The following is a 13,605-nucleotide window of genomic DNA, read 5'->3' as shown; positions in this document are numbered from 1 at the left end:
AAACCTGTCACATGACCTCTACTGGTGGGAAAATGACGTCACTCCACCATCACAAGACTATTACCTCAAGTCCAGTATAGCTTCAACACCAGTCACGTGACAAGTACACCACTGTCACCTGTCACGGGTATGTAACAACTGTTTTTATTGAGGAAATTATTCAGTGCACACATTGTAGTCACTGGGCAAAAAAATTGCACACACCAGATTTTTGAACACACTGGTCATTACAAATTAGATGGAACATTGTGTCTGCCGCAGTGATTTTATAATCATTTTTGCTCTGACTAGCATTTTTATCAAAATTCCTCATTGACAATGACAATGCTTAAACTCTATTATTGACATGCTGGAATTTAAACCTACATCTCTGGTTTGTTAGAGCAAGAATTTAGGTTAGTAATGTGCTATTTTAGTGACAGTACGAACACTATTCCATGGTGATGTACTCTAAAAGAAATGGTTAGGGTATTTGAAAAGTACATACACGCTAAACTCACCATAAGGTGAGTATTACCATTTCAAACAGAAATAATCCTTTGATAAACTTTTAATTATTACCCATCAGCTCTCTGTCATTAAAAATTAATCTGTGTGCATTCCTAATCTTTTGAGCAATCGAGGTACATGCAGTTCTTCTTTTCCCCTAATATCTCTTTTGGAATTAACATCGAGTTCAATTTCCACTATATTCACAGCCCATCTGTTCATTCCTCAGTTCTTTAGCCTGGTTCAAGAGCTGCCCTTTCTCTCGATTCCAGTGTCATGTTTTCTGTGCTGCATTTAACTTGCAATTTCAGCAACCTCATGGGAGGTTGAAGGATGTGCAAAGATAATAAATTGGCAAATACAAAAACAATGATAAGTAAGTAATAAATATTGAGAAAATGAGTTGTAGAGTCCTTGAAAGTGAGTCCTTAGGTTATGAAATCAGTTTGGTGTTAAGGTGAGTGTAGTTATCCATGCTGGTACAGGAGCTTGATAGTTAAAAGATAATTACTGTTTTTGAACCTCTTGGTGTGGGAGCTACACCTCCTGTGTCTCCTTCACAATGGTAGCTGGGAGAAGAGAGCACGGCGTGGCTCTTGGGCTTGCTTGATAATGGATGCTGCTTTCCTGTGACAGCTCTCCTTGTAGATGTGATCAATGGTGAGAACAGCTTTATGTGCAATGAACTGTGCTGTATCAGCTACTTTTTGTAGATTTTTCCATTCAAGGACATTGGCATTGGATGTGGGGGCAAGTCTAACTGAGGCTAGGCATCCCGTTATAGCAAGATCTGGTACTTTATTGCAGATTAGATCTTTGCTCAGTTCTGGAACATCTGGACAATAAAGGTGGATACATCAGAATGCTCTTCATTGACTACAGCTCAGCGTTTAACACCACTACCCCCTCGAAACTAATAATTAACCTCCAAGACACCCGAGCCTTGAAATCTCCTTGCAACTGGATCCTCATTGGCAGGCCCCATCAGTACAGATAGGCAACAATTCTTCTTAACACTCACAAATTAGCACAAATGCACCACAAATCAATTTTTTTATCTCCCCCCCCCCCCGTTCTACTCACATTATAGTTATGATTGTGTGGTTAAATACAGATGTGTTCAAGTTTGCTGACAGCACCCCTGTTGTTGGCTGAATCAAAGATGGTGACAAATCAGCATATATTGAAAATCTGCTTGAGTGGAGCTACAACTATAACCTCTCACTCAATGTTAGCAAAGCCAAAGGACTGATTACTGACTACAGGAAGAAAAAGCTAGAGCCAGTCCTTATTAGGGGATCAGAGATGGAGAGGGTCAGTAGCTTTAAATTCCTTGGTGTTAACATATCAGAGGATCTATCCTGGGATCAGCATGTAAGTGTCATCATATAGAAGACACTACAGTGCCTCTACTTTCTTAGAAATAGGCATAGATTCGGCGTGTCACTAAAATCTTTGATAAACTTCTATACATGCATAATGGAGAGTATCCTAACCTGTTGCATCGCGGCCTGGTAGGGCAAATCCAATGCCCAGGAACGAAAAAGCCAAAAAAAAAAATGATGGTCATAGCCCAGTCCTTCACAAGCAAAACCCTCCCCAACATTGAATATATTTACATAAACGGTACCAGAAGAAAACAGCATCCATAATCAAAAACCCCCACCATCCAGGCCAAGCTCTTGTGCTGTACAACCATCAGGAATGAGGTACAAGAGCCTTGGGTCCCACACGTCCAGGTTCAGGAACAGCCATTACACTACAAACGTTAGACTCCTGTACCGATATGGGTATCTTCATTCGCCACTAGTCTGAAATGATTCTTTGACCTGCAGACTTGGATTTTCCTTTAAGATGTAACTGAAATGCTCTTGTGCACATACCCTTTGTTACCAGGCAGGTGGAATTTGCTTTTATAAAATGTTTTATTTAAGCGTTGAGTAGTTTTCAGGTTGTATAAATATTTTCTGCTCAGAACAAGGTTTGTGTGAGTAGCTGTTTTAAAAAAAATTAGAGGGAGTTTCGCTCTGTGCTTACTTTCAAGAATTCTTATAACTTATGTTCTCAGTATTATTTTTTATTTGCTCAGTTTGTATCCTTTTGAACATTAGTTGTTTCAGTCTTTCTGTTTATGTATAGTTTTTTGTAAATTCTATTGTATACCTTTTCTTTTCCTCTGGAAATGTCTGGAAGAAAAGGAATCTCAGGGTAGTATATGGTAACATATAAATACTTTGACAATCAATGTACTTTGATCTTTGAAATATAAAAGCACTTTTTCGATATGCAGTGTAACCTATTTACATGTTCTCTTGTCTTGAAATGTGAAGTATATTCAAAGCAAGCCGGTCTACATACTACAAGACAATCAACATCTCAGTCTATTTTCCCTTCTGTAAAGAAATCACAGTGTCCACAAAGGAATATAGATTTGATTTGCAGAACAGAATCTTAATGATATTTGATACCTGCTGTGCTAAACAAACTGTGCTATCGTCGAAAAGCCAGAGAGATGAATGTTGGAGAATCTCAGTGCCCATTGTTAAGAATAATATTGCTCACTTCGTTATTTACCTTCATTGAACCCTCTGTATACACTTGTGTCTCATAGCAACTTCTACGAGAGATGCAGCAGATGGCTAGTCGTCCTTTTGCCACTATCAATGTTGCCTTGGAGACAGAAGAGGAACCACCTGATCTTATTGGAGGAAGCATCAAGGTAATCAAAAATTATTCTGTTTCCCCTTTATTTTCAAGGAAATAAATTGTTTATGAATTATAGTATTTCCTTGTCAGTCATTTATTTTGATGCATCATTCAATTTACAATGTTAAGTTATAACCAGTATTTATTAAGAAATACACATAACTATTAGTTTAGCTATCAATATATTGACTGCCTACATGTCACTGCAGGGGGTGGAGTAAATGTCAGCACTTTAAAATATTAGTGTTACTCCCAGAAGAGAAGATGGTGGGCATGAAATGGTTCTCGGAAGCATGAAGCTTGTGGTACTATGTATGTCATTATTCCCAACATTCAGTGTCACACTATGGTAAGAATATGAATTTCAAGGGTAGGTCAGGTGATAAAGCCAGATCGACCACTTCATCTCACTGTGCACTTTCATTATGATTCTGACCATTTTTTCCTTTAAAAAAGTGCAGATGTTTTGGGAGCCACATCTGTCACAGAGTTTTCCCAAATTTTAGAGACTTATTGATACAGGACAGTAACATGTTATATTGAATGCTGAAGGGCCTCAGTAGAGTAGATATGGAAAGTGTATTTCCTATGGTGGAAGTGTCTTAAGACCAGAGGGGACAGCCTCAGAATAGAGGGGTTTCCTTATAGAACAGAGATGAGGAGGAGTTTCTTTTGCCGGAGTGGTGAATCTGTGGAATTTGTTGCCACAGGCAACTGTGGAGGCCAAGTGATTGGGTATATTTAAGGCAGAGGTTGATAGATGCTTGATAAGTCAGGGATTGAAAGGATACAGAGCAAAGACAGGAGATTGGGGCTGAGAGGGAAAATGGATCAACCGTGATAAAATGGCAGAGCAGACTCGTGCACCAAATGGCCTAATTCTGCTTCTATATTTTACGGTCTTATTATGCCCATCTGTCCCAGCAAATCTGTGCCACCCAATTGCACCCATGTGACTAATTAACCTCCTGACCCCTACATCTTTAGAATGTGGGAGGAAACCAGCAGTGTACGGTCACAGAGACTGCATGCAAACTGTACAGACAGTGGTGGGAATTGAACTTAGGTCGTTGGTGCTGCAGTAGTGCTACGCTAGCTACTTTGCTACTCTACCATCCCTTTCTTGTGTCTGAAGGGAAAAAATGGACAAAATTACTTGGCAATGTTTTGGCATTGAAGGGTGGTGTCAGTGGTGGCTTTGTGGATTTTGTGGTGAGGGCCAATTGGATTGATCTAACAAAGCTGGGAATTAAAATGTGGAAGAACTTAAATTTAGTTAAGTCAATCTGCATTACAAAGCTCAAAGTAAATTTAATATCAAAGTACATATATGTCACCATACACATCCCTGAGATTTGTTTTCACAGTAAATACAAAGAAACACAATAGAATCAATAAAAATCTACACACACAACAAAGATGTACAACCAATGTGCAAAAGACTACAAGTTGTGCAAATACAAGAAAAAAAAGAGAAAAGTAAATAAAAAATATCAAAGGCATAAGTTGTAGGGTCCTTGAAAGTGGTAATATACACAAAATGCTGGAGGAGCTCAGCAAGTCAGGCAGCATCTATGGAAAAGAGTACAGTTGACGTTTTGGGCTGAGACCCTTCATCAGGACTCATAGGTAGTAGAATCAGTTCCACATTAGAGTGAGTGAGTCTGGTTCAAGTGTCTGTTTGCTGAGGGGTAATAACTGTTCCTGGACTTGGTAGTATGGGACCTAAGGCTCCTCTATCTCCTTCCTAACGGCAGCTATGAAAAGAATGCATGGCCTGGATCACTAGCAACAGTAGTCAGTAATGACTCACCTGTTTCGGTTGTGTACTTCAGGGAAGGAAGTTTACTATTGTCATCCTGACTGACAGTTGATAAGAGTTCAGGACCAGCGAGTACCTGTGAGGAAGAAAGATAAGGATGCAGAAGGCAAGGCTCAGAAAACTCTAGTCAAAAAGAAGATGGAAACATGTAAGGTTTAATGAGGAATATAAAACAAGCATGAAGGAATTTGAACAGAAATTAGGAGGGTTGAAACTGGCCATTAAGTGTCCATGGCAAGTAGGATTAAGAAAAATTCCAAGGCGTTTTATGAAGGAGGTCTAGTCAAGGACAAAGATGGGGATATGTGCATGGAGCCAGAGGAAATGGGTGAGGTCAAGGCTTTGTGCAGGATGCTGAGCCGGGCTCACAAGTGGCAAATAGAGTCCAATCCAGAAGAGTGTGAAGTGAAGGTCAAACTTGCAGACAGAATACAGGGTTAATGGCAGGATTCTTACAGTGTAGAGGAACAGCGGGATCTTGGGATCCACATACATAGGTCCCTTAAGGTTGCTGCATACATTGATAGACAGACATACTTTATTGATCCCAGGGAAATTGGGTTTCATTACAGTCGCACTAACCAAGAATAGTGTAGAAATATAGCAATATAAAACCATAAATAATGAAATAATAATAAGTTAATCATGCCAAGTGGAAAAAAGTCCAGGACCAGCCTTTTGACTCAGGGTGTCTGACACTCTGAGGGAGGAGTTGTAAAGTTTGATGGCCACAGGCAGGGATGACTTCCTATGACGCTCAGTGTTACATCTCGGTGGAATGAGTCTCTGGCTGAATGTACTCCTGTGCCTAACCAGTACTTTATGGAGTGGATGGGAGACATTGTCCAAGATGGCATGCAACTTGGACAGCATCCTCTTTTCAGACACCACCATCAGAGAGTTTAGTTCCACCCCCACAACATCACTGGCCTTACGAATGAGTTTGTTGATTCTGTTGGTGTCTGCTACCCTCAGCCTGCTGCCCCAGCACACAACAGCAAACATGATAGCACTGGCCACCACAAACTCGTAGAACATCCTCAGCATCGTCTGGCAGATGTTAAAGGACTTCATTCTCCTCAGGAAATAAGAGACGGCTCTGACCCTTCTTGTTGACAGCCTCAGTGTTCTTTGACCAGTCCAGTTTATTGTCAATTCGTATCCCCAGGTATTTGTAATCCTGCACCATGTCCACATTGACCCCTTGGATGGAAACGGGTCACCGGTGGTTAACAGGGTGGTTAAGAAGGCATAAAGTGTCTGGCTTTCAGTAATCTGGTTTGAGTACAAGAGTTGCAAGATAATGTTGCAGCTGTATAAATTTCTGGATAGACCAAATATGGAATATGATGTTCAGTTCTGGTCTCTTCATTAGAGAGCGCAGGGGAGATTTAACAAGATGCTATCTGGATTAGAGAATACGACTTACAGAATGAGCAAGCTAGCGCTTTGGAGTGAAGTAGAATGAGAAGAGAATTGATAAATGTGTATGCTAAGAGTCATAGTGTAGGTAGTTACAGTCTTTTTGCCCAAGGTGGAAATGGATAAAATAAGGGGGCATAATTTGAGAGTGATTCGAGGAAAGTAGAGGGTGTTGTCTTAAGTAGATACTTTACACAGGGAGTGGCAGCTGCATGGAATGTGCCAAGAGAGCAGGTGATCAAGGCAGATATATTAGGGACATTTAAGAGACTTAGATGGGCACGTGAATGAAAGAAGAAGGGCTATATTCTATGAGATGGGTAAGTTTAGAGGAGATGTGTGAAGCAAGGTTTTTTTTAACATAGTGAATGGTATGTGCTTTGAATGCACTACCAGAGAAACAGATACAGTAACGATGTTCAAGAAGTATTTAGGCAGACTACAGACAGGGAGAAGGGAAATAGTATGTGCAGTCAGATGGGATTAGTTTAATCTGCATCATGGTCGTCACAGGCATGGTGTGCTAAAGGGTCTATGCTTGTTCTACATTCTTTGATTTTTAGGTTCTGTTTCTGTGTAAATTAGTTCCATCCTAATAAATACTACCTAAAAACCGATTAAAATTGTTGGAGAAAAGTCACGGATTCAGAAAAAGCAACAATCCGTGGCATTGAATGGAATGTATTCCAAATTGCTTTTCACAGGACTTCCTATAAAAAAAAATGTTAAAAATTCTTTATAGTTTTCTTTATCCATGCTTCAATTGTCAAAATATTTTGTTAGAGAAAACGTTCAACTCGACAGATGAAGGTGGTTGGTGAAACAGTTGCTCACTGGATTTTTTTTGTACGTTTTTGCACCATTCTCTGTAAACTCTAGTGACTGTTGTGAGTGAAAATCCCAGGAGATCAGCAGTTTCTGAGATACTCAAACCAGCCATTCTGGCACCAATAATTAGCCACGTCAAAGTCACTTGGATCCCAATTTTTCCCCATTGTGATGTTTGGTCTGAACAACAACTGAACCACTTGCCCATGTTTGTGTTCTTTTTTGCATTGAGTTGCTGCCATATGATTGTTTGATTAGATATTTGCATTAACAAGCAAGTGTTAAAGTAGCCACTGAATGTAACTATTGAGTCTCTAATTTTTAGGTTGAAAGACTCAAAGCAAAACTGCTGGCATACACATTTACCAAGGATTATAGATCTAATGCTGTCTCTGTTACAGAATTAGTCTTCAAACGATCAACATCACTGGAGATGTGAATACGTAGTTATTGACATTGTGCTTAGATGTACATTTGAATAACTAGTAGGCACTTAAATTTTTATATTTCACAAATAAGATTTATTTGTAAAAATATTGACAAGATATTTAAAAAATCAGAACATAAAATCAACACAGACAAGATGCCAGGCAGCATCTATGGAAAAAAGTATGGTCGACGTTTTGAACTGAGACCCTTCGGCAAGACTGGAGATAAAAAATGTGAGTCGATTTAAAAGGTGGGAGAGGGGAGAGAGAAACACAAGATGATAGGTGAAACCGGGAGGGGGAGGGATGAAGTAAAGAGCTGGGAAGTTGATTGGTGAAAGAGATACAGGGCTGGAGAAGGGAGAGTCTGATAGGAGAGGACAGAAGGCCAGTGACAAAAAAAGGGGTGGGAGCACCAGAGGAAGGCAGTGGGCAGGCAAGGAGATAAGGTAAGACAGGGAAAAGGGGATGCGGAATGGTGAAGGAGAGGTAAGGGGATCACTACTGGAAGTTTGAGAAATTGATGTTCATGTCATCAGATTGGAGGCTACCCAGATGGAATATAAGGTGTTGTTCCTCTAACCTGAGTGTGGCCTCATTATGACAGTAGAGCAGGCCATTGATTGACCTATCGGAATGAGAACGGGAAGTGGAGTTAAAATGGGTGGCCACTGGGAGATCCTGCTTCTTCTGGCAGACAGAGCATCGGTGCTTAGTAAAGCAGTCTCCCAATCTACATCGGGTCTCTCCAACTTACAGATGGGCACGGTCCTGCTGAAGGGGCTCGGTCCGAAATATTGATTGTACTGTTTTCTATTGATGCATTCTGGTCTGCTGAGTTCCTGCAGCATTTTGTGTATTTTGCTTGCATTTCCAACATCTGCAGATTTTCTCTTGTTTGTGATCAGAACATAGAATATTACAGCATAATACAGGTCCTTTGGCCCTTGATGTTGTTCCGATCTCATAATCTTCTCTAAGATCAAACTTACCCTTCCCTCTTACATAGCTCTCCATGTTTTTTGGATCCATGTGCACAACTGTTTTTACATTCACAGTCTCAATCAGCCTCTACTTTCATGATTCTGTACATGTATGGTGTTGGCGTGTTCTGTGTTACCATTGGCATTTGTGGGATAATGAGACAATACAAAGTTCCTGTGTTTAAGTGGTTTGTACACAGTGTTTAGCTCCTCAGTATCCAGAGCAAAAAGACCTTAGACATCCTTCCTTCTCTATAACACACACAAAATGCTGGAAGAACTCAACAAGTCAGGCAGCATCTATGTTGGCGCGTGGCCAAGTGGTTAAGGCTTTGGGCTATTGATCTGAAGGTCGTTAGTTCTAGCCTCAGCTGAGGCAGCGTGTGTGTCTTTGAGCAAGGCACTTAACCACACACTGCTCCTGCACGTTTATAGCCCAGTGGCAGCGGTTGGTGCAGTATGAACAAGACAAGACAAATGAATAAACAGTATCAAGCTGAAACCCTTCATCAAGACCCTTCCCTACAAAGCCTTGGTTGCACCGAGTTTCAGTGCATCACTCCTGCAACCTGGGCTGTGCAAGGCAACAGTATTCCCTTAAGAACATCTTTGGTCCTAGACTCTCCCATCCACTCTATCTGGGGCTTAGTTCCTAAAGATGTCAATGTAGTATTCAAGGAGAACTTTTTCCTCATTGTTAGTCTTTTATTTAGATTGAATTTAAGAGGACAAGGCGGAGGAGGTCTGAACAGTCATTTGAACAGCTTTAATTGATTCTGAAAATGTTGACATTTACAGTTACTGTTGTATTGATGTCAGGTAACATTCAAGAGACCTCTGAAATCCAGAAATACTGAAATGCATTTAGTTTACCTGGGCTTTTACCACATAAATTTGCTGCACAAGAGGATTGCAAACAAAATATTTATCCAGTTTATTCTCACTTCATCTGGCCAAAGTTATATTTAACATTATTATTTTACTAATTTGGCTGTTCAAATTTACACTATAACTGCTGTCCCCTTTTCAGAAAACAGAGCATTACAGCACAGTGCAGGCCTTTTGGTCCACAATGTTGTGGCAACCTTTTAACCTACTCTTAAGATCAATCTAACCTTTCCCTCCTATATAGCCTTCCAATTTTCTATCATCCATGTACCTGAAACATGCCCAATGTATCTGCCTCTACCACCATTCCATACACCCACCACTCTCTGTGAAAAAAACTTACTCTGATGTCCTCCTTATAATTTCCTCCAAGCTAGATAAAATTATGCCCATTTCCTCCCTGAGAAAAAGGCCTCTTTCTATCCATGATCTAAGTGCCATGTTGGAGTGCTATCATTGATCTGGGTCTAAACCTAAAAGCACTTGTTTAGATCTATGTGAATCATGCCTGGCCAGCCTTCTGTTAATTATTGAGGTTATCTTGGATAATGTTAAACATAAGAGATTCTGCAGATGCTGGAAATCCAGAGCAACATACACAAAATGCTGGAGGAATTCAGCAGGTAAGGCAGCATCTATGGAGAAGAATGAAGAGTGTTTCAGGACACGACCCTCCTGAAGAAGGGTCTCAGCCCAAAACATCGTTTGTTTATTCCTCTCCATAGATGCGGCCTGACCTGCTGAGTTCCTCCAGCATTTTGTGTAACAATGTGCCTTCTGCCTTGGAAGTTTTATTTATGCAGTTCAGGAGTAAGAGAGAAAATAAGCAAGTATAACCATGATTTAGGGAAATGAATAATTTCACTGTTGAAATAGTTCATATATAAGACATCTGTTGGGAAATTCAGGTTGTCTCTTTGAGATTAATGAAGCAATTGTATGCAACGTAAGGTGATTTCTGAAGCTTAAATCTTAAATCTCTGCTTCAAGTATTAGCCTTGCAGCTTTGTTTCTTTGACTTTATCATCATCATCTTCAAACAGCGATGCCTCAAAAAGATACCATCTATCATTAAGGACCCCCATCACCTAGAACGTCCAGGTACAGAAGCCTGGAGACATGCAATCAACATTTTAGGAACAGTTTCTGCCCCTCCGCCATCAGATTTCTGAATGGACGATAAACCATTCAATGAACACTATCTCATTGTTGTTTTGGACTTCTAGCAGTACTTATTTAATTTAATCTTATATATACACATATACACGTACATAAACTTGTATTCACTCTTGTTGCCTTTTAAACAATTTCATGACCAATGTCAGTGGTGTTAAACCTGACTCTGATTTTGGTATTGTAAACATCAGCAGTTTTAACATGCTGAAGAGAGTCTGAAAGCCATTCTCAGGTCAGTAAATATTCTGAGAAAATATTTAGATTGCATGAATTTCAGACAATCTGTCTTGCTTTTCTATCATGAATTCATGTAACATCAGCGAAACAAATGTTCAAACAAAGTTGCCTGAGGCACTGAAATTTCACTTTTGATTCACTGTGAGTTGACATAAGTCTCGAAGATCATTTAATGCTATATTTATTTCGCTATGGTACATGTACATAGGTTTGTATGGTATTATTCATAGAATTTCCCCTCCATTCTTTCACTGGTTCAAAGTTCAAAAGCACAGTGGGCATAGTGGTTAGCAGAGTGCTTTACAATACCGGCAATCAGGGTTCAATTCCCGCCATGCCTGTAAGGAGGTTGTATGTTCTCCCCATGATTGTGAGTGTTTCCTTCAGGTGCTTCAGTATCCTCCCACAGTCCAAAGACTTACCAGTTGGTAGGTTAAATGGTCATTGTAAATTGTCCCATGATTAGACTAGCATTAAATTGGTGGATTGCTTGGTGCACAGCTCTAAGGAACAGAAGGCCTACTGTGCACTGAATCTCGATAAATTTATTTTCAAAGTATGTATACATTATACAATCTTGAGATTTGTCTCCTAATAGGCAGCCACAAAACAAAGAAATCCCAAAAAACTCATTTTAAAAAAGACCCTCAAACGCCCAATGTGCAGAGAAAAGAAATGCAAGCAAATAGCGTTCTGGACTGAAGTCCACGGGAGAGTCCAACAGTTCAGCACAGAGCCAAGTAAACCACATGGAGCAGTGATCTGAATGAGTTCGTCCCTTGCCTCAGGCCCCGACACCCTGACCTTTACAATCTGGCCTGACACCTAAATCGACGACTGAACATCACCTTGATACGCTCTGGGGCCTGGACCTCACTGCCTTGATTCGACCTGTAGCAGACCTTTCCTATTTTGCACAGTGCTTACATCTATCCAAACATTGAGCTTAGTCAAATTGGTATGTTCTGACGCCTCAACTGCACCACCTTGATTCAGCCTTCAACATGGCGCTTAAATGGCTCGAACCTTGGGTACACCTCACCTTGCCTCTGTTCTGCCTTCAAGCCCAAAGGTAAGTTACAGACTATTATATGCGATGATCGTTTACCAGAAGAAGTGTGATTAACAAAGTATTTAGTTGTTTTCCTTGTTTCATTAGCCACCAGCTAGAAGTTCATCTGCACCATCTCAGATATGGGATGTTGTTGTCAGGACCAGCATTTATGAGAAAGAGGAGTAGGAATAGGATGAGATCAGAATGAACTCTGATGAGACTTCACTTGGAAAACACATCCTCTGTCTTTAACAACATGTACTTGGTATAAAGAGTGTAAAGACTCCTGAGATGGGGGATTTCTCCAGTATGCAACAAAAGCACACTGAGCCAGTAATTTCCAGAGTTTGGAAGAATGATAGGTGATTTCACTGAACTATACAGAAGGACCTCCAGCACTCAGAGCATGCCCTTTTCTCACTGTTACCATCAGGAAGCCTTGAAGGCACATGCTCAGCAATTCAGGAACAGCTCTTCCCCTCTGCCATCCGATTCCTAAATGGACATTGAAGCTTCGGACACTACCTCACTTTTTTTAATATACAATATTTCTGTTTTTGCACATTAAAAAAAAATCTATTTAATATGCATACTTGATTTACTTGTTTATTTGTTTTAGTTTATTTATTATTGTTTTTCTCTCTTGCTAGATTACGTATTGCATTGAACTGCTGCTGCTAAGTTAACAAATTTCACATCACATGCCGGTGATAATAAACCTGATTCTGTACTAGAGTAGTTAGCGTAACACTTTAGCGCTAGGTATAGGATCGGGTTTCAATTCTTGCTGCTGTCTATAATGTGTTTGTACATTCTCCTTGTGACTGAGTGGATTTCATCCGGATGCTCCGGTTTCGTCCCACATTCCAAAGACATACAAGTTAGGGGTAGCAGGGTGCGTTATGCGATGTTGGCGCCAGAAGTATGGTGACACTTGCGGACTGCTTCCCGTACATTTTGGACTGTATTGGTTGCTGATACAAAACAATACATTTTACTTGATGTTCCAGTGTTACATGTGACAAACAAAGCTAATCATTAAACTTTATTTTTACCAGGCTTGACAAGGTACAGCAATCAATAATTAATCAGCCAGAGGAACTTGGCAGGTCAAGCACAGTCTGTGAGGGGAAAGGAATTGTTGACCCAGCATCAGGACTGAGATTGGAGAGGGGTGATGGCCTGAAGAGAGATGATTGGTGGACAGAAGGGATGGGAGAAGGATGGCAGGTGGATTGAGCCAAGGGGGTCGGGTTGAAATTGGGAGACAGATTCAGGTGGCACACATTATCACTCACCCCTCCAACCCTCACCCACACACCTTGTTCCACCAATCACCTGTGCCCTTGTGTCACCACTCCACCTTTCTGCTTTATACAGACCATTTCCCCTCTCCGCTCTTGGACCTGATGCAGGGTTTCAACGTGAACTGTGAATGATTCCTCCCGCACACCGAGGCTGACTACCCCAACCCCCACAGAGAGCACAGCCTCAGAATAGGACATCCATTTAGAACAGAGATGAGGAGGAATTTCTTTAGCCAGAGGGTGGTGAAACAGCTGTGGAGGCCAA

At 40.6% G+C, this 13,605-nt stretch overlaps 1 protein-coding gene across 2 annotated transcripts in view; it reads left to right on the top strand.

Annotated features, from left to right (window-relative positions):
* Positions 1-13,605, top strand: part of atrn (attractin) — a 398,356-nt gene that overhangs the window by 361,137 nt on the left and 23,614 nt on the right. For both annotated transcript variants that reach the window (XM_059965719.1, XM_059965723.1), the window contains exon 27: positions 3,101-3,208. In XM_059965719.1, coding sequence (XP_059821702.1) covers positions 3,101-3,208 — 108 coding nt within the window. The remainder of the gene's footprint in view (positions 1-3,100; positions 3,209-13,605) is intronic.

The sequence above is a fragment of the Hypanus sabinus genome, chromosome 3 (genome assembly GCF_030144855.1).
Source record: "Hypanus sabinus isolate sHypSab1 chromosome 3, sHypSab1.hap1, whole genome shotgun sequence".
NCBI classification, from domain to species: Eukaryota; Metazoa; Chordata; class Chondrichthyes; order Myliobatiformes; family Dasyatidae; genus Hypanus; species Hypanus sabinus.
This window is presented reverse-complemented; position numbering and strand designations above follow the sequence as displayed.